The sequence below is a fragment of the Schistocerca gregaria genome, chromosome 11 (assembly GCF_023897955.1).
Source record: "Schistocerca gregaria isolate iqSchGreg1 chromosome 11, iqSchGreg1.2, whole genome shotgun sequence".
Taxonomy (NCBI): Eukaryota; Metazoa; Arthropoda; class Insecta; order Orthoptera; family Acrididae; genus Schistocerca; species Schistocerca gregaria.
In genome coordinates, this window is record NC_064930.1 from 112,993,694 (window position 1) to 113,016,280 (window position 22,587).

The window sequence follows — 22,587 nt, forward strand, 5'->3', positions numbered from 1 at the left end:
AGATTTCAACGAAGAAGATGAATTGGGAGAATATGATGCGAACCACAAACGGAATGGACATTTGTAAAAATTAATAACTGAATATATATTTATAATTTCGCACACCCCTACACTGTTTGTTGGTATTCTTTGAAATAAAATTGAAAAATTCGGTCGATTTCGAAAAAAAAGTACATAACCACGATTCGAACACAGTACCCCCACGCGATAGACGTGAACCTTTACCGCTACGCTACTCTGGCTTCCTCCAGACAAAATCAGTGATAAGGATATATAAAGCGCGCAGTGAACTTCGAAATCGATTTTCTCAAAAATCAAGGCCCGTCGTTAAAAAACCGGATAGTCAGGTACTCAGGGTAAATGCCTCTACAACATATTTGAATCGCATCAAAATCCGTGATTTACAGTATGTAGGGTCCCCTTGTTAGAGTGGGAGTGGCAGACATCATGAAAACCATCAAGTAGTCTTTAACACAGAACGACGGAACGATTTTGATTATTTCTGATTCAAAAAGCATTCTTAGTGCCATGGAGAGCAGAAACGGGGGTGAACACAGCAGTAAACATGATGTCGACATAGCTCATGAAATAACGGTATTCTCTCGAAACAATAAATGTATTTATTTGCTTAGAATAAAAGCTTACGCGGATATTTTGTGTAACGAAGCTGTAAACCAGTTGACCAATATCTCTGTGCTCTGCAGAGCAATTTCTACAGTCAGCAGGATGAGACTTAATCGTGTGGCCACCATGTGTGTGACCTGCAGAGCTATTTGTGTAATCACTACGATGATGGCTAATCACAGCAAGTTCCCTTCTCATTTGTTTCGTCTGCAACTTAGAAATTCAGACACCTGTTATTGCTACAACACAGATGGTGTAAACATCAATCATTTAATTTTCGCCCTCCCGAAGTTCCATCAACACAGAGAACAACTCCTCTTACGACTTAGAGAGCCACTCCCAACAAGCGTCATTAGTTTTCTAACAAAGAGTGGAAAATGTTTGACAAGATTTAATTTAGTGAACAATTTTAAAAAGCTGCCCACAAACTCAGAGACAAGCTAAAATCAGCATTCTTTTACAGAAAAATTTAACTAATACTTCCGAGGTCAGGCATTAAGCTTGTCTTTGTATGTCTAATAGTGATGAAACGATATATAGTTATTTTAAAGAAATATGCCCATGTCTAAGTTTAAAAATTGCAATTTTGTTTCCAAGTGTTAACGGCTAAATAGTGTCTCACTGTGTAGGTCAAATAAATAATAATAAATATTACCGTAACACAGATTTTAGGGCAGATGCCAGTTGTATCTTTGCCAAGCCTCGGTCTTCTATTGTTGGTATTTTATTCGTTTTGAAACATAACATTTCCTTGAATCGCCATTGTTCAATTTAAACAGCTTTTGTCTTTTGACGCGTGAGGTCACATTTTCCAGCCATCAGGAAGAATTTCGAGCAATCAAGAGGAAGTCCGAAAAAATATGGCTGCAGCGTTTTCGCTGTCGTTTCTAACACCGCTCTTTTTGATAACGGCTCTCTTCGCTCGAAATGCCCAGGTAAGGTTGTGTAACTTCATCTGTAGGTGATGGTAGGCGCTAGTTCTTTGGTTGCATTTGGCATTAGAAACAGTCACAATATAGTAAATTATATTTATCAGTAGCGAAAATATTACAAAAAATGAAAGGTTATATTACGGTATCAGTACCGAAATGTATTTCGTGACTTGATACATCCAGCTTATACAGGGGATTCGGTTAACTTCTGTTTGAACTTCCTCTGTGCATATCGTCAAGTTTTAATTCAAAGCTTGTTACTACAGAGATACTGTGGTTAAATATAATATACACTATGTGCTTCTTTATAGTTCTTATTTGTCTTGTTATTGCAATTCACAGCTGGTTACTGTAAATACCTTACTCCTTCATTAAACATATATTTTCGCTGAAATGTTGTACAGAATTAAGGTTTTTTTTCAATGTTTAAATGCATCTTGTACTTTGAGTTGTGCTCTCCATTTCCCTAATATATGAATCTAGATACTCGGTGTGAAATATATGTCTTATAATATAGGATTCGCCGCTGTAATGTTAATGACATGTGTGACGCAGTTCCTTGAAGTGGCGTTACACATCGTCAAATTTTCGTTTGAGTCACAGAGAATTTTTTAAATGTCTGCTGTTACGAGAAAAAAAACTTTCGGTGACAATTCTAATATTCCGGTGTTAACCAGTTTTGATTCTTTGCAATAACTTAAAAAAATCGTACTGTGTATCGTTGCCATCACTACAGCTGCACAGTTTTCCCGATATTCTCTTCGTTACGGAATTAAAGCGCTTCTTGGGGTAACCGTCTCGATTTACTCGTATATTCGCAATCTGTTCTTGAGCTATAGTGGAAGTGTATTTTGCGGTACAAGCTCCAATTAGATTAGTACTTGTTCCATATATCATGAATACGATACTTCTCAATGATGTGGAACGTGTCATGTTAATAAAAGGTGTCTATATAAGATATTACATTACACGAAATAGTAATGAGTTTACTGTTGTTCTTTAGTATTTACTCTGTGGCATGTGATCTGCTACAGCTTTGGACTACTTTGCAATACTCAGGTTTTATCGATAAATGCTTCTCTTCGTAATCAGCGATTGAGGACGTTGTGACTCTAATTATATTCTGTATCTGATGCTATAAATTATTGTAATCGGAAGTTACTGAATTATAGAAGTTGTCTAAACCAGATGACAAGTTTCATCTGGGAGGAACGGTAGCGCCTCTGACGGACCAGGTAGGAACTACTGACACTTGCATTATCTACGATGTGTTCTTGTCTCAATGCGAGGGATATTCAAACAGCAATAGTGATGGAATACAAAAGTAACTTTGTTTCGCTCTATTTTTTTCCTCTTTGGATTTATATTAGGCATTTGCCACATTTTAAATTTTATTTCTGCATTTTCAGAAGTGAGTGGCAGGTTTTATGAAACTGCAGTTACTGTTTTTTTTTTTTTTTGCCTTTCCCAAAGAAAATTCGTTACTGTACTATTTGATGATATCTTGTGGGGATTTGATATCATATTTCTTGAAGGGTGATCCTGTGCCTTGTCTGCATGTATATATGAAGTTGGAAACAGTGTAAACTATGGTACTGCGACTGAAACGAGAAGCATTAATTTTCAGAATCATTGTCTCACGTGTTGGTCACTATTTCCTGCCTATGACGCGTTTTCCTAGGTATGGGACCTAAGAACAGAGCATAAATTTGTTTACATATTCCGTTCTGTATGATGTCAATCATGCTGACACTTATCATCCATTATGCTGCGGCGTATCTTTTATCTTTGCACGAATGAAGGCAATTTTGTCATTGATTTGCCATCTTCTGTAATCAGTCAACATGTCTCGTTGCCAACTATTAAACGCGCAAACAAACGTGTGACACAGGGCGCTGTGGCTGGTGGGAGCGACTATATATGGCATTTGCCATATATAGTCGCTCCCAACAGACACCGCGCCGAGTGTCAACTTTGTTTGCACGTTTAATACTGTCTCCAATTCGTATTTGTAATTTTTTTCGTAAAATATAATTTTTCGCTTACGGTGCAGCAAATTTTGTAAGTTACGGCAATAGATCCACTTCTTGTGTCATACAACTGTATGTTCTATATTTCCATGCCTTTTGTTAGGTTCTGGACGTTTGCCAAAGTTTTATCGTCAAAATTTACTGGCATTTATTTACATCTTAAATATGGCCAAGGAAACAACTTTATAATAGTAATTGTTAAATCGTCTGACCCATGTTCACTTCGCCCCTGGTCAAAGCTGACGGCTAGTATTGCAATTTACTGTTTATCTTGGAGTACACCACAAATAGTCTAAATGACAGGAATTGAGTTGAGGATCTGCTAAGTATCGATAGCACGATGTATACGATCATGCCGTATGTTACTCACAACTTGTTATGTATAACTACAGGTTAAATTGAGAATTGTGGTTTAATAACACGCATAATCTAAATCAGTTGATTCAGGTACAGGAGTCGCATCAAAATTGTGGTGTAGCTTCACCATAGAAGTAGAAAAACTTATGCTAATAACAGACTCCTAATAATAAGAATAGTAATAACAACAGCATTTTTATTATCCCTTGCTAAAATTATCATTTGATCCTCTATATTCATCTGCTGAATAGTATTTCTCCCCCAGAATCAGGTGCAGCCCTATTTTTAGAATCTCTGGCTTGATATCAAATATTTTGCCCATTTATCATATATTGCCAGCCCAATAAATTCAGGAATCCATGTGTATAATTTAAATTGGTGTGTGAGTAGCATAAAATTCTTATTTAACATGTTAAACATGTGGGTAAAGTGGTTCTCCTTAAATAATTTTTGTCTGTTTAGGAGTAGTATAATTTCATAAATCTATATAGAGGGAACAGTTTTGTGACAAGATTCTTTTTTCTGTGCTGCACACATTGATACAGTTTTAGTATTTGAGATACACTATTTGAGTTTCCCCCAGAAAATTATGCCATACCAAATGACATACTCAAAAAAATTGTGGTATGCTATTTTTAGAGTACTTGTTTCTGTTGAATTTGCAAATATTTGTATTGCAAATGCAAAACTGCTTAATTTTATAGCAAATTAATATGTACATTCCAGCTTAAATTCTTATTCACCTTTAGTTCAAGGAATCTGATCACAACAACTTCCCTAGTTCAAGGAATCTGATCACGACAACTTCCCCATACGATGATATTTAAGTTGTATTTTAGGTTCCCCACATTTCAAACGTTTGGTTTTGAAATGTACCATAGAGTTTCTTCCAATGTTTAGTTTAAACCCATTCAACTGAAACCAGTTGTGTAGGGTATCCAGTGCACTCATGATAAGAGTTCAGAATGTTTTCTTCTTTATCATTTTCAACTAAAATAGAAGTATCATCTGTAGACAGAAGAGATGGAAAATGTATGTTTATGGTTAAGTCATTTATGTAGAATAAGAACAGGATGCGCCCTAAAAACTGCCGTGAGGCACGCCTCATGATACTGTACTTTCTTTACAATATTTCACTGTATTTGAACTAACAGTTACCTTTCTTTTCTGTTCTACAGGTACAATGTAAGATATTTCAGGGAATTGTCCTTAATCCGATATTTATCTAATTTATAGAGATGCATGGCATGGTTTACACAGTCAAAGGCTTTTGTAAGATGGAAGAAGATACCTACAACTTTACTCCTCTGATCCAATGCTTTGCATATATTTTCAGTAGAGTTAATCATTGCATCCAATTTGTTTGTTTTTTGTTTTTTTAGTCCAAATTGGTTATCAATTTTGGGTCTGTTTTGAGGTTATATTCTACAGGAGTGCAAGAATAGAAATAGGGCAACAGTTCCACATGTCTTTCTTCCATCCATTCTGAATCAGAGGTTTGATTCTGGCATACTTAAATACATTAGTAATGCATCCAAATTCAAAAGATAGGTTGATTATTTGAGAGAATATAGCAGCTGTTATGTGATAAACTGCTCTAATCACATTTCTGGGTGTCCCATTCCAGCGCGGTTTCAATCCTCAATGATATAACATTTTCCACATACTTTGAGACTTAAAAAAAATCATATGAAATACTTTGTTTCTTGGAGTCCAAAGGGATTTACTTCCCCTCTGATACTCTTGTGTCAACGTCTGACTTCATCACATTTATAAAGAATTCATTTCAAAACTCTGATATTTGAGTTGAGTTTACTACAAGGCTATAATCTACTTTAATCTTAAATATTTCATCACTGCTAACTCTTAACACCTGACAGTGATTTGCCTGTGGACCACACTGCCTTTTATATTGACTATTTTGAATTTATTTTATTTTATTAATAATTTTAATATTGTCATAAGTAAGCTGATGTTGAAACTTCCTGGCAGATTAAAACTGTGTGCCCGACAGAGACTCGAACTCGGGACCTTTGCCTTTCGCGGGCAAGTGCTCTACCAACTGAGCTACCGAAGCACGACTCACGTCCGGTACTCACAGCTTTACTTCTGCCAGTATCCGTCTCCTACCTTCCAAACTTTACAGAAGCTCTTCTGCGAACCTTGCAGAACTAGCACTCCTGAAAGATATGGTAGGAGACGGATACTGGCAGAAGTAAAGCTGTGAGTACCGGATGTGAGTCGTGTTTCAGTAGCTCAGTTGGTAGAGCACTTGCCCACGAAAGGCAAAGGTCCTGAGTTCGAGTCTTGGTCGGGCACACAGTTTTAATCTGCCAGGAAGTTTCATATCAGCGCACACTCCGCTGCAGAGTGAAAATCTCATTCTGTAAGCTGATGTTCATTGCAGCAAACAGCTTTAACATTTTTACATTCACAGAGAATAATTTTTAACTCATGAACTTTGACTTTTCTTTGAAATACCAACACTTAGATGATTTATGTCCTCGTACATTGAATAGAGACAGCCTTTCTTATTCCTGGCTTTTAAGGCGTGCTTTTTCTTTGGTAGCATTTACTATGAAATGCTGTTTATCATGCCCATCATTGTACTAAGAATTTTGGATCCTAACCTGTAAAAACATAGGTTAAGAATCTCCAACAGGAATTCTGGTACATATGTTCACAAATAGAATATCAACTACAAAATAAACAATGGTTGGAGGTGGTTAGGAGATGGAAGGGCTCTATGCAAGTTTTACCAATTTCGGGAGGAATGGGGAAAATTTGGCCTCTTTGTTGGAAAGTTACCATTACAGAATTTGTGCATTGCTTTCCCTTTCAAAGTAAGACACATTGTACTCAGTCAACAAAAATCATTATCATTATTTGTTCTGTGGTTATTTATATTTCAATACCTGCCAGAGTTGCTCGCCACCTATGTCAGAATAAGAATGTTTATTCACTTTTCAGTATTTTTCATATAGTTGGCTTCATCAAAGTATAAAAGTTTTATACAATAATCAATGACATACACAATCACAGAAAGTAGAAAATAAAATGTATTAAATATTTTGATTTACATGAGATTTATTCAAATGAAACCTGCTCAGTGCATCTACATTTGCCTTAGACGTATGGTGGCACCACATAACTGCAGATATGGTGGCACTAACTATCTATTGGTAGAGAGACTGGGGTCGACAGAAGCATCCGATCCCACACGTCGGCTTTGACCCGTGACGTAAGGGTGTTGTGTGTGACGTCATGATGGTGCGGGGTTTGGTTTGTGAGTGTGGCGTGTTTGTAGATGTCGTCGTGTTGTGGTTTGTTGTGCGCTCTGGTGGTATGTCCAGGGTTTTCGTTTTTGTGGTGTAATGGGCTCAGTTTGCTTTTGCACATTATCCAGAATGGTTCGAGTGTCTGCTGTGTTTATAGTGAAATTCGTTTCAGTGAGTTAACAATTTCGTGTGAAGGTTAATTTAGTGTTGTTCACTGTACATCGTGTGGTAATTTTAGTAAAATCAATCGGTTGTTGTTTTTGTTCAGGAATGGATATGATGAATAAAATTAACAGTGCACAGGTCAAGGGAAGTGTTCGATCCCAATGTGTGTATGTTGGTATTTGTATCGGGAGATGTTTTTGAACTAAATAGGCCAAGGGAAGTGTTTGATCCTAATTTATGGGATCGGGAGCTACTGTTGAGCTATATAGGTCAAGGAAAGTGTTGGATTCCAGATATTGTGTTTAGTGGTATTTGGGGAGTTTTGTGATGTCAGTTTCTTTCATCGTTTTGTATGGGGGTGGGCGTCTAAATTTGTTTATATTCAGTTTGCCCCCACCCAAAAACACCCAATGCCATTAGGCTTTTTGTGGAAAGTGTGTGTGTTTTTAGATGTATTTTCGTCCTCAATGTGTACGTACTGACTTAATATGCGCCATATTGGAATCATGGTTTATGGTCGTTTCCCTGATATTTGTGACGTCATGGGTCAAAGCAGACGGGCCGGATCGGATGCTTCCGTATTTCCAGAGGCTGACGTGTGTGCACTTTTTGATGTTGCATAGTGCCAGTCTGGTTTAATGCCAAAGAGAAGGCAGTCACACAAGTTATCGCCCACTACCGAACATGCACGCGAGTAAGCAGGAACAACGAGGAGTGATTCGATTTCTGGCAGTGGAGGGAGTTAGAGGATGTATTATTATTCAGTATAGTTTTATCCATCTAAATGCTGACTATGCTCTAATTTGTCAACTAACTTAAAGGACCACAAAGTGTACTCCCTATAAAATGTCCCATTTTAAGTCATGATTTGGATGCTTATGACCTTGGATGTTTTATGCGCTAAAGCCCTAACAAACACACACGTCGTGTGTGTAAGGGTGCAAGTAATCATGAGATTGAGCATCCTGAACAAAAAGTAATTTAAAAGTGATCATTGTGAGTGTAGTAGCACACTGGCAGTGGCTGGGATTTCTTGTCACATTGTGTGAATCTATGAACTATTGAAAAAATATTTAAAATTTATGTCATGATACATCTTCTGTATCGTGTTTACAGTCTTGTATATTCTACATGCCACTCATTTTTTGGTATTCAGTGATTTTTATTCATTCATTCACCATCTTCCATAGATCCCACCAATAAGAAGAATTTTCGGGGATGTTGAAGTAGTCAAGGTATACATTAATGTAAGAGAGGGACATCACGTAAACATAATGTGCATACTGTGTTACTAATAATACTATGTAGCTGCAGGTTAACTATTATTAGTAGCTCATACTTGATTACAATATTTTTTCAAGGAAAATATTGTCTTTTATTAGTAAATAATGAGTTACTTACAGAACATGACTATTTGTTAAGATGCTCCTTGCCATGTAATTAACAGAAAGTTTCACCCCTTAAATGAAGAAATAGAGATAATTTGTGGGATGAATTACTAATACAGTAAGTTACTAATTCTTTTGAATTGGTATGGATTCCAATTTTGTTGCTTAATTATTAAAGTTTCCAGTCTATGAATCAACTTTTGTGCTTGCATCCTGCACATCTGGATTAATTATTGTACCTGTATGATGGTTATGAAAAGCAACACCTAAAATATTCATCATCATTAGTCATCTGACGTACACTGTTGGATAAAGGCCCTCTCCAGACTTCTTCATGCATTTCAAGCTCTATATACGGATGTACCTGTATGTCTTGCGTGTTTCCTGATATCACTACCCCACCTCCAATCAACCATCATCTTGGGGTTTTCCCACCTCTTAGAATCTAGCAGAGAACTCCTTCACTCCAACTACCATCCATTTTCCTGGCAAAATGACAGCCCACAGCCTTTTCATTTGCAATACATCTGATTCCAGTCTATTCCCTGGCCCATCTGTTATCTTCCTGTCTCTCACGGTAATTACCAGCATGGATCTCTCTCTGTCTTTGTTATTTATCTGGCAATCCCAGTTATGTGATGTTTTTGTCACATTTGTCTCTTACTGACACGAGTAAAATGTATTAATACAAACTGATTGTATGTTTTCTTTTTCAGACACATGTGAGTCTTAGTTTGGGAAACTGCACAGTCTAAAGTGTTAGTCCGTTTCCACTCTTCTGTTTCCTTCCTTTGCTCTCTTCACGTCATTGATTTCAAGTGTCCTCAGTATAAAAGCACATCGACTACTTCTGTGACTTCATTGTTTATTTCTGTGATATTCCTTTCATTGTGTTGCTTAAGCAGTGATTTAGTATGAAAATGACTGATTTTCAGGCCTACTTTTGCTATGTTCATCTACTTGTTGTTGAATATCACCAACAAACTTTTGAATATGTTCCATTTATATGAGGGTAAGTCAATTATTATACACAAAGTACTTATAAAATTTAATTGTAATCAAATAGAAAACTTACAAGAACATCATTTTTTGACATTCCTCACACTTGGTCCATTGTACAAGCTTCCTGATGCCATCATAAAAGAAGGGTCTCAGTTGAGCCGCGAGCCAGGAATGCATCGCTTCTTCACTGCTTCGTCTGAGGCAAATCGACGGCCCCATTAATACCTCTTTGAGTGGACCAAACGAGTGATAGTCAGAAGGGGCAAGTTCGGGACTACATGGAGGATGATCCAGTACTTCAAATTTCAGTTTCTGGCGCGGTTCAGCAGTGTGGGTAGCAGTATGGAGGCTGGCATTGTCGTGCAACAACACACCTTCTGACAGCAATCCTCAGTGTTTGCTTCAAATTGCAAGCTTTAGCCTGGCAGTAAGCATCTCACTGTAACGTACACTGTTTATTGTTGCACCCTTTTCCCCACAAAGTTCCAGTACTGGACTTTGTGCACTCCCAAAAGCCGTAAGTATCAGTTTTCCTGCAGATAATTGGATCTTGAACTTTTTCTTGCATGGCGAATTTGGATGTTTCCATTCCATACTCTGCTGTTTTCTCTCCGGCTCGTAATGATGGATCCATGTTTTGTCACTAGTAACGATCCTGTCCAAGAAGTTGTTCCCTTTGTTACCATAGTGATCCAAATATTTTTTGCAGATACCCAAGTGTGTTTGTTTATGCAACTGTGTGAGTTGTTTTGGGACCCATCTTGCACAAACTTTATGAAACCCAAGGCTGTTGTGGATGATTCTGTAGGCAGAACTGTGACTAATTTGGGGATGTGCCTTTTCATCAATAGTTAATTGTCTGCCTAAGAGAATCATTTCATGTGAATGCTGAATGGTTTCTTCATTTGTTGTGGTAAACGGTAGTGCGGCTCCTTCATGTCTAACACTTGTGCGACCATTTTGGAATTTTTCAATCCATTTGTCGCCACTCCGTTGTGGCAAAACACTGTTCTCATACTGTACCAACAGTCTTCGATGAATTTCAGCCCCTGATATGCCTTCCGACCACAAAAGCAGATCACTGAACGTTGCTCTTCTTTGGTGCAAATAGACATCAGAGCAGCCATGATTAACAGCACGACAGCAATAAAAAAAACTAACCTAGCAGCTTGAAAATTGCAGAGATATCACGACAAATAAACAAAGCATGGGTCATCAATGTAAAATAACAGTACTACCAAAATTAACAAAAAAACAATAACTAAATTGTGGACAATAATTGACTTACCCTAGTAAACATTCCTTCTTGATTTTCCCAGTTTGAAAATCTGAAACCTTTTTATAGAATTGCTGAGAACAATTTTCACAATATGAAATCTCCTTGTTTCAAATTTGTTTCTCACTTCCTTGGTGAAATCTGATGTGCTTTTACATTAATTAGCCAGTACATTGTGTCCAACTTCTTAATAGCATATTCGTTTACTTTTAGAATGCAGTATAGGATTGATTTTGCATAGCATGTATTTGACAAGCCATTGGTAGGTTTTTGGAGGTATGTAGCATCAGATATCAACAGGCAGGTCACACCATTCCTGCAAATTATGGGCCTGTTTGTGTCCCAGATTGAGTTCAGACCAGTTGAATTTGGTTGCCAAGCTGTAGCATGATTCTAGTTTTGCCAAATTGTCTTGCTGGAAGGTGCCTTCACTGTCAGGGAAGCCATCGAGGAATGCAGGTGGTTTCCAGTATAATGTTGACAAACTCCACAACTATAATGGTCCCTTCAAATTCTACTGTTTGCTGTTTCCAAGATGCTCATCCCCTGTCTTGGGGATGCAAGAACCTGCCCTTTGTCAGAATTGATTATGTCATTGTGTTTCCTCTTTGGAGCTTGTATCATTACCAGACAGATTCTCCATTTGTTTCTTTTCCGTTTGTATACTTTCATTACTGGGTTGTGTGCTCACAATCCCACAAGATGGCATTCAACCTCACAGTGACCAGTATTTTGATTGATCAGCATCAGTATATTAATGTTGCTGAGTCAGTCCCTTGTTATGTACACTGCACTGCTCACAGTTATCACTTGGCAGTTGTAGACAGTCTCTGCCATCTATGAGGGATATTATGGCTTTAGCCAACGACTTAATAAACACCATAAGAGAATCCAACAAAAGAATGGGACTTTTCAGAAGTATATGCTGTGAAAGCACCAACGGCCAAGCTGGTCTATGACCCCTTTGCCCAACTCAATAGACTATGCAAGCTTCTAGTATCTTGAGAATATTAAAAAACTTTTGAAGAACTTCTAGAGTTTTTTGAAACATTTTCTGCAAAGGACAAAACAGAGGCATGTTACAAATGTGCAGGCTATTTTGAGTCAATGTTATACAATTCAAGACTTTATTTATTTTTACATGCCATTCAGTGAACCCAGTAGAGGATGTCAATGAAAAAATTCAATGGCCTCATCTTAAGTGTTGCTGATTTGGAAAAAATATATGAGGGTTAGATTTGTATATCGAATGGAAGGCGCAATAGTTTTGCACGCTTTTGGGAATTGTGTTTAAAAGAAAAACCTTGACAAGCTGATGATCCTTCACTTCCACAGATTTGAAGTTTACCAAAGAAGTATGAAAACAATGAAGCCAGCTCACCACACACTTTCAAAACCCCAAAGGTATACTACAAAGCTATTTACATTGAAGTTTGTGAAAATGTGTAATCTTGCATTACTGGGTAGTTTTCTTCAACTGGACTCACAGGTCATTACAGTTGAACCAGAGTGCTTGCTTTAGTAAACAGAGGTTAAACAAATTTGGAAAAATCAACTGAGTTTTTAAAAAATGACCTAGACATTGAGAGACTGTGCTTACACTTGAATATGTTAGCCAATATTGCTAATAAAAAATAACTGGTCTTAAAAAAGGTGTGTGATGTAAGAAAGTACATTACACAAGAGCCTGCAGTTGGAGAAATGTCATGTGAAGTAGTGAAGTGCATTAAGCTTCTCCAAGTAGTTCCATTACGACAGCAACAGCAGAGCGGTCATTTAGCGCCCTTAGATGTCTGAAGCCATATCTCTGGTCATCAATGAGACAGAAGTTATTCAACAACTTGGCCATTCTTCATGCTCATCGAGATGTTTTGGATGAATCATCGACTTCATATTCAGTAATCCAGTCAGACGGTCGGCATTTGCACCTTTCTAAAGACACTTGAACAATATTAAAAATCTTAATGAAATAGAGAATTAAATACATAAATAGTGTTAAATTTTCTGTTTCACAATATTAGTACTAGTTTAGTACTGTATTACTATAGTACTGTATTCGTTGTTTACAAATACTGAAATATTTGTAGGGTGTATGACCCAATTAACACCCACTATTTACATACTTTTTGACTGAAAGTATTAGGCATACTGTGTTTACTTTATTAATTGTATTAAAGCATTAGCTTTGAGATATTGTTTTTATTTAATGAACTCTGAGCCTTATTCAAAGCAAGCTTAAATTAGCTATTTCACTTGTTAATCAAAGAGCTATTACTGTGCGACAGCAATATTTTGTTTTATCCTTCTATTGATAGTTAGGATTTATTTAAATTTAAGTTCAGTCTTTTCAGGGCTATACATTCACTGCTCCATGATAGTCTATAAGCATGATTATTACTGTAAATTAAATTAGCTTTTTACAAAAATTCTGTGCGTGTTTGTTTTGTTTCTTTTTTCAAACCCAAAAAATGTCAGGCTTGTCGAGTTTCCCAGAGTGTCGAGTTATCAAGAGTCCAGTTTTTGGGGTTTTAATGGTGATCTAAAATTTTGAAAATTTCCTGGGGCAAGACCCCCCAGTATGCCCCCCCCCCCCCCCCACCCCAATATTTTTTATAGGTCAGCACCCCTGCCTGTCACACACAGGCACTGCCACCCACCAGTGAGTGATGTAAGGATGTCGGTGCCCCACATTTCAGTTCATTGCATTTACAGGGTGTTACAAAAAGGTAAGGCCAAACTTTCAGGAAACATTCCTCACACACAAAGAAAGAAAATATGTTATGTGGTCGTGTGTCCGGAAATGCTTACTTTCCATGTTAGAGCTCATTTTATTACTTTTCTTCAAATCACATTAATCATGGAATGGAAACACAAAGCAACAGAACGTACCAGCGTGACTTCAAACCCTTTGTTACAGGAAATATTCAAAATGTCCTCTGTTAGCGAGGATATGTGCATCCACCCTCCCTCGCATGGAATCCCTGATGCGCTGATGGAATGGCGTATTGTATCACAGCTGTCCACAATACAAGCACAAAGAGTCTCTACATTTGGTACCGGGGTTGCGTAGACAAGAGCTTTCGAATGCCCCCATAAATGAAAGTCAACAGGGTTGAGGTCAGGAGAGCACGGCCACAGAATTGGTCCACCTCTACCAATCTGTCGGTCACCGAATCTGTTGAGAAGCGTACGAACATTTCAACTGAAATGTGCAGGAGCTCCATCGTACATGAACCACACGTTGTGTTGTACTTGTAAAGGCACATGTTCTAGCAGCACAGGTAGAGTATCCCGTATGAAATCGTGATAACGTGCTCCATTGAGTGTAGGTGGAAGAACATGGGGCTCAATCGAGACATCACCAACAATGCCTGCCCAAAAGTTCACAGAAAATCTGTGTTGATGACGTGATTGCACAATTGAGTGCAGATTCTCGTCAGCACACACATGTTGATCTTGAAAATTTACAATTTGATCACGTCGGAATGAAGCCTCATCCGTAAAGAGAACATTTGCACTTGATAGTGCCTGCACACGCTGTACACGGTGTGGAAAGAACTGGTTCTCCCGTAAGCACTCTCCATACAGTGACGTGTTCAACGTTACCTTGTACAGCAGCAACTTCTCTGACGCTGACATTAGGGGTATCGTCAACTGCACGAACAATTGCCTCGTCCATTGCAGGTGTCCTCGTCGTTCTAGGTCTTCCCTAGTCACGAGTCATAGGCTGGAATGTTCCGTGCTCCCTAAGACGCCGATCAATTGCTTCAAACGTCTTCCTGTCCGGACACCTTCGTTATGGAAATCTTTCTCGATACAAACGTACCGCGCCACGGCTATTGCCCTGTGCTAATCCGTACATCAAATGGGCATCTGCCAACTCCGCATTTGTAAACATTGCACTGACTGCAAAACCACGTTCGTGATGAACACTAACCTGTTGATGCTACGTACTGATGCGCTTGATGGTAGTACTGCAGAGCAATGAGTCGCATGTCAACACAAGCACCGAAGTCAACATTACTTCCTTCAATTGGGCCAACTGGCGGTGAATCGAGGAAGTACAGTACATACTGATGAAACTAAATGAGCTCTAACATGGAAATTAAGTGTTTCCGGACACATGTCCACATAACATCTTTTCTTTATTTGTGTGTGAGGAATGTTTCCTGAAAGTTTGGTCGTACCTTTTTGTAACACCCTGTATATTGTGATAAGAAGCGAGCAGTTATTCTTATAATGATTTTCCCACTGTTCTGAATATCAATGAAATACATGTGAAAAAAGTTATGTTAATGTATGCCAGATTGGCTGGTTCATCCATTTGTAGTCAATGATGAGACCAGCACACTTATCTGAATCAAAATGTTGATCATGTCTCCATTGTCCCTCCTTGATGACGAGAAGGTTTCTAACAGGCGTTAAGTGCAAAAAATGACTGGACCGTTAACATATTCATTGGTAGCTGTGTGGAGAGCGCAGTATGTTTGTAATTGTGATATCCTTGCATAAAGTCTAAAAAAATTTTAATAAAAGTAACATCTGTTTAATTACTGAAAAATAAATTAAAATTTAAAGCAGATGTGCTGAATGCCTTTTTGTTAAATGTAAAAAGTTCTATGTAGGTCCATAATACTGTTCTATCTCTATAACTAATAAAGTATTTTATTTCCTGTTTGATGTTTCACATTTGATACTAAATTTTAATTTATTGTGTATACTTGCGTTTTCATGCAAATAGTATTTGTAATGTTATTTTTATTGAAATTTGATTGTCAAATAAGATTTTCAATAAACATGGAATGAAATAAGTGCCACATGCATATGGGAAATTAAATCTTTAGACATTAACCGCTGCTAACAAAGAGGGAAGAAGCATTGGTTTGGAGAATATTTAAACAAGACAGAAACACAGTAAGTAATTTGTACTCCAACTTTACAAACAAAACCAAACAATGCAAAATCCAGGCTGGAATAATGACGGTATTATGAAAAAGAAAAGATAACTACTCACTACATAGTGGTGCTGTTGAGTCGCAGACAGGCACAACAAAAAGACAAAAGATTTCGACCAAAAGACCTTCTTCTGGATTAGACAATGTAAACACACACACACACACATATTTGCATTTATAAACAAAACACTGTTTTAAATCTGCAACAAGCAAATGTGTGCAAACATATATACCCAATTTGCAGAATAACCACAGAAAATGCTTTATAAATAAATGCAAAATGCATCTGGTGTAAAATTCTCTTTAATTTCAGTAATCTTAAGATTATCAGCAATAACTGATGTAGGCATTATGCTCATTTATCAGTCCGTCTGTCTGTCTTTGTGTCAACCATAACACACACAAAGCTCAATGGAATTCATCATCATCATAATCATCATCAGCCAATTCAATCATTAAATGATGTGGCCTCTTCGAGTCGTGGATTCAGGTAGGCTTTCAGCAGTGGGACGGTCTTGGGCAGTTCTCTGCCAGGTGTCTTGATGTCTTTGTCCCATCTGTCTGATGGTCTTCCTCTAGGCCTCCAGTACTCTCTCGGACTCCACTCCAGTACTAGCATCGTCCATCTGTTGTCTTTTCTTCTTGCGACGTGGCTAGCCCACTGCTATTTCAAGGAACCTACTGTCTCTAAGATGTCATTAACCTTCGTCACAGACCGGATGTCATCTGCCCTTTTCCTATTCTTTCTTGTATAGCCCAGCATTGATCTCTCCATGGCTCTCTGTGCTGTCCTAAGTTTCCCTTCTGTAAAAGAGTTCAGTTTCCATGTCTCGCAGCCATACATTATCACACGAAGAATGCATTGATCAGAAACCGCTTTCTTCAGATTTTCTGGCATCTTTCCTGAATACTGTTGAATTTCTTCCCAACTGCTTGCCAGCCAAGCTTGATGCGTCGATAGATTTCTGGCCTTATGTTTTCCTTCCTATTTATAATCTGGCCAAGGTAGACACATTCATTGACCTCTTCTAATTGACTGTCCTTGACTTTCATATCTCCCGCTGGGACATTACTTTTGTTTTGGTAAGGTTTATTTCAAGCCAACCAGCTGACATTCCTATGCAAGATCTGTAACTAAGTTTTGGAGCTCTGCGAAGTCTTTGGCCAGTAAGGCAATATCATCGGCAAATCTCAAGGTGGTAAGCCTTATTCCATTAATTCTAATTTCCTTACCTCCCACCTCAGCTTTGACATAGCCATTTCCAATACAGCAGAGAACAGTTTTCGGGAGATGGGATCGCCTTGCTTGACACCCCTCATGATGCGGAATTCTTGAGTTGATTCGCTGATGTTAACATAAGCTGAAGAATTCTCATAGATTTTCTTGAGCACTTCAATGTATGCTGCTCCCACTTCTTGCTCACTCAAAGCTTGGAGGACAGCTACATGGCTAACGGATTCAAATGCCTTTTCAGAGTCAACAAATGCAATACAGAGAGGCAGTTGGTATTCATTCGCTCTGCTTATCACTTCACTAATGGTCAGAATGTGGTCAATAGTGCTAAAATTGCTTCAGAATCCTGCTTGTTCTATAGGTTGGGCTGAGTCTAGGGTGGAACTAATTTGGTTTAACAAGATCTTTGTGAAAATTTTGTACAAAATTGTGAGCAAGCTGATAGGACGGTAGTTTTTAATATTGTGAATACTTCCTATCTTGTGTATCAAAAATAATCTTAGCCTTGTTTCACAATAGTGGCACTGAAGCATAGTGCAGGCAGGAAGTAAATACTTTTGCCAAGTGATTTATTGTTACCTGTCCTGCCAGTTTGAGGACGTTAACACTGAGCTCATCATCACCTGGCACTTTCCCTTCTTCAGCTATCCAGAACACACTTGACTTCTGATGGGAGTATATCTGGAACACTAGGTACATCATTCAATTTAGGTACACTCAAATTTTCCCTTGGATCACTATACAAATTGCTATAACAGTCTCTGATGAACTTCAAAACATCCTCCTTATTCAGTGATTCGACTGTTATTTCCATCGAGTGCGATAATCTGTTTTTACCGATTGTGAGTTTGCGTTTGGCTGACTTTAAACTTGTCTTGTTCTCCAAGCTTGCTTGTAAGGTGTCCAGTGAATTTCTGTATGTCAGTTTTCATTTCTCTTCCCACTACCTTACACAGTTCGGAATACGCTACCATCTCACAATCGGTTTGGATTTTCATTTCTCTCCTCTGTTGGAAAAGGGTTTCAGTTTTGGTACTGAATTTCTTTAGTTGTTTATTTTTTTGGCATAGGCCACTGACTTCTTGTGTACTTCAAACAATCAAGGGAATTAGGCAAATGAATTAGTGGGCATAGCCGCTGTATAAGCATGTCTCCCTATGTGCTATGTCCTCACTTTCGAGGTTCAAGGTCACGCAGCAGTGAGAAGATGAGTCGCTGAAAGCAATAGATAACAAGTTGTCATTGGTGAAACCTATTATGAGGCAGTGACATGCCTGTTTCTGGCCGCTCAGGTATAAAGAAGTCCTACCACTCTCCTGAAAATATAGCACAATCTTGTGACATGTGGCCCGTACCTATGGTGAGAGAACCCTCCAATGAGTGATGCTTGTGGCATGCAGATTATAGTACCCCACATTTTAAGTGCTCACTGATTCACTTGTGCAGACTGTATACTATGCATAGATTTTTGTTTTTCTTTAAACTCTGGCTTCTGTACAAATTGTAAATAGCCTTTCGCTCCCTGTATTTTACCCCTGCCACCTTCAGAATTTGAAAGAGAGTATTCCAGTCAACATTGTCAAAAGCTTTCTCTAAGTCTACAAATGCTAGAAATGTAGGTTTGCCTTTCCTTAAACTATTTTCTTAGATAAGTCGTAGGGCCAGTATTGCCTCACGTGTTCCAACATTTCTACGGAATCCAAACTGATCTTCCCCGAGGTCGGCGTCTACCAGTTTTTCCATTCATCTGTAAAGAATTCGTGTTAGTATTTTGCAGCCTTGGCTTATTAAACTGATTCAGGATTTTTCTTTCCTGAAGAAGCAACCGTCGGTTGCGAAAGCTAGAAATTCTGTGTGTGTGTTTGTGTGTCTTATTTATTGTGCCTGTCTACCGGCACCTTCCCGCATGGTAAGTCTTGGAATCTTTGTTTTTAATATATTTTTCCCATTTGGAAGTTTCTTTCTATTTTATTTACATCAAAATATTTTCTTAAAAATTTTCGTCCCCATAGGGGTGGAATTGTCATTTCTAGCCACGAAGCAAAATTCAAGTTTTCATGGAATTTGCTGTAAAAATGCTTTCATAATGAAATATTTCATGAAACATTTCATTCTTTATTCACCCCTGGATACCCTGGGTTGGGTCAGGCAATGATGAATCAGTGAGTCAGTCAGGACATTGCACTTTATATGTAGAAATAGTTCACCGTAGAAATGTTGGAACACGTGAGGCAATATTGACCCTACGACTTATCCTAGAAGAAAGATTAAGGAAAGGAAAACCTACTAGCATTTGCAGACTTAGAGATAGCTTTTGACAGTGTTAACTGGAATACTCTCTTTCAAATTCTGAAGGTGGCAGGGGTAAAATACAGGGAGCAAAAGGCTATTTACAATTTGTAGAGAAAGCAGATGGCAGTTATAAGAGTCGAGGGACACGAAAGGGAAGCAGTGGTTGGGAAGGGAGTGAGACAGGGTTGTAGCCTCTTCCTGATGTTATTCAATCTGTATATTCAGCAAGCAATCCGTGGAGAAGAAATAAAAACTTCGAGGTTCGCCGATGACATTGTAATTCTGTCAGAGACAACAAAGGACTTGCAAGAGCACTTGAATGGAATAGACAGTGTCTTGAAAGGAGTGTATAAGATGAACATCAACAAAGGCAAAATGAGGATAATGGAATGTAGTTGAATTAAGTCGGGTGATGCTGAGGGAATTAGATTAGGAAATGAGACGCTTAAAGTAGTAAAGGAGTTTTGCTATTTGGGGAACAAAATAACTGATGATGGTCGAAGTAGATAGGATATAAAATGTAGACTGGCAATGGCAGGGAAACCGTTTCTGAAGAATCACCAATTTAGTACTGGAGGGTAAAAATCGTAGAGGGAGACCAAGAGATGAATACACTAAGCAGATTCAGAAGGATGTAGGCTGCAGTAGGTACTGGGAAATGAAGAAGCTTACACAGGATAGAGTAGCATGGAGAGCTGCATCAAACCAGTCTCAGGACTGAAGACCACAACAACAACAGGCTATATTTTCAGAGATGTTGGTGCAGATTAACTCAAATAAAACATTCCATACAATATCTTTTAAATTTATTTGTTACAGAAGTATGGCTGTCAGACTGCAACACAGACAAATAGTTGCAGATGTCACAAAATGGAAGTTAAGTCAGAAGTGAAGTTTCATAAATTCACTCTCTTACTTCAATGCAAATTTTCATGACAAAACCATGAGTAGCACTTTTGAGCTCTTCTTGGTATTCGTTTATGATGGCAGCAGTATTCATAATTTGAGCAATCAATTCATCTCTTTGTGTTTACTTGTTATTTGTAGACTTTTCCTTTCATACAAGCAGTCAAAAATCTGAAGAGGTCAGTTCCAGGGATCTAGATGACGAAGAAATATGAGCATTTTTGTTGATCTCGTCAATACAATTTGCTGAAGAAGTCACTTTCACTTGTGAGGGTAGCAATAACACCCACAACTCACATTGGCAGTAGATGAAAACTCAGATGCCTTTTTGGAGACACATTTTCAAAAAATACTTGATAAATTGTGGCATAAAAATCACGGACATCTTACAGGGGAGCCTTTATCTAGGCTTTCTTGAAAACAAGCTTATTCGAAGATCTATAAGGATGACCAAGTTCTAACAGCATGACAGGCACCTACGCATCGTATCATCAAGTGGTACATTATCTAAGTGTAATATTCACCAGAAGATGGATTTTTGCCTGTGGCAATCGTTGAAAGGTCAAGTCTACAAACAAAAATAAACAAAAAAGATGAATTTGATTGTTAGGGCTGTGGAAAGCTGTGCCCTCATAAAAGCTGTACACATATGGAGCCCTTTATTTGGATTAGTGTACATTACCACTCCTTAAAATATTTACTTTTCCTCCTGAAATACTGTGTATATCTACATACAGTTTACCAAAATCAATTTTTTTCCCTTCTATTTCTTTCTTTGCTGTACATTCAGTTGTATTCTAAATACAAAACCCCATTAACTGATTTTATGGCTTTGTTGTTAGTTTGCACAACTTTCTTTTCAGTGTCTCAGTTTTACATTAGTTATTTATTTTTTTATTTATTTTTACTGCGATTGCTTATCTTTTATACTTTAACTAGATCAGTAAGGAAATAAGTATAATTTCAGTCTCCCCATTCGACAGGCAATCATCGCAAAGCAGCATATGGAGCGCAGCCCAGCTGTCGAGGTGGATCCAGGCCAGTTGCCCTGGCTCGCGTTGCTCGAGATCCCTGATCGAGAGTACTGCACTGGCACCATCGTGTCACCCACGGCCATTCTGTCAGCTGCACTTTGCCTGAATGGTGCCAGAAATCCGGGGCATGGTAAGTTAAAGTACATATTGTGACTTTGTAATTAAGAACTGTAACTGACACTGTAGTGTGTCATCTGACATTTAAAGTCAAAAGCTGCGATGAGGTTGCAACGAATTGTGTCTGCAGGCATCCGCCGAGGGACGCCTCTCTCTGTATGATAGAAAATCTCTTTAAAATCTATTTCCTACAAAGATTACTTAGAACTGTTTATGTGTGATTATACCTCTAATCGTAAGGAGCTCTGAGGAGGTTTCCATCCAAGTGACAGTGTTAAGATAGTGCGAAGTTTCAGCAAACACTGTGCAGTGTTTTTCAAAAGTTTGGGAACACTTTCGTTCCATATGGGAAACGTTTGCCAGTCTTCAGACATCAGTGTGATAACTGAACTCATGCCACAAGCAGACCAACATATCTTCCCAGACTGTGGCTGTTGCTTGTTCAATTCGCCTTTTCAATCACACATCATCACCTGGGAGAGGAAGAACATAAACGAAGTCCTTTATATAACCCCGTAAAAGAAATCATGAGGAGTAATGTCTAAGGACCTAAGAGACCATTTTAGCTTCCATTGGTCTGTTGCACCACCATGACCAAGCGATTCGGTAGCACGGTGTTCAGGTACGCCCTGACATCTTGGTGAAAATATGGGGGTGCATCAACTAACTGAAGGACAAAGTTCTCCGAGTTTGTTTGTAACAATGGCATTAACCAGTTCTGCAATATCTGAATGAAGGACGCCAGTAACAGTATGTTCTTCATAGAAGAAAGGCCCATGAAATTTCTTGCAAGGTACGGCACAATAATCATTGATATTCAGAGAATCTTGTTCGTGTTCAACAATGTTATGTGGGTTTTCTGTTCCACAAATCCTACAATTGTGTCTGTTTACTTTCCCGTTTACACAAAATGTTTCCCCGTCCAAAACAAAAGTTATCGAATCCACTAAACAATCGTCTTCGACCTGCAGTGCACAGCACCTGCATAGAGATTTTG

General features: G+C 38.3%; 1 protein-coding gene across 1 annotated transcript in view; it reads left to right on the plus strand.

The window, feature by feature from the left end:
• Positions 1-1,306: 1,306 nt before the first annotated feature.
• Positions 1,307-22,587, plus strand: part of LOC126295296 (trypsin-1-like) — a 198,155-nt gene continuing 176,874 nt past the window's right edge. Inside the window, exons 1-2 of the mRNA XM_049987731.1 lie at positions 1,307-1,559; positions 21,423-21,603. Of these exons, the coding sequence (XP_049843688.1) occupies positions 1,485-1,559; positions 21,423-21,603 (256 nt within the window). The 5' untranslated portion in view covers positions 1,307-1,484. The remainder of the gene's footprint in view (positions 1,560-21,422; positions 21,604-22,587) is intronic.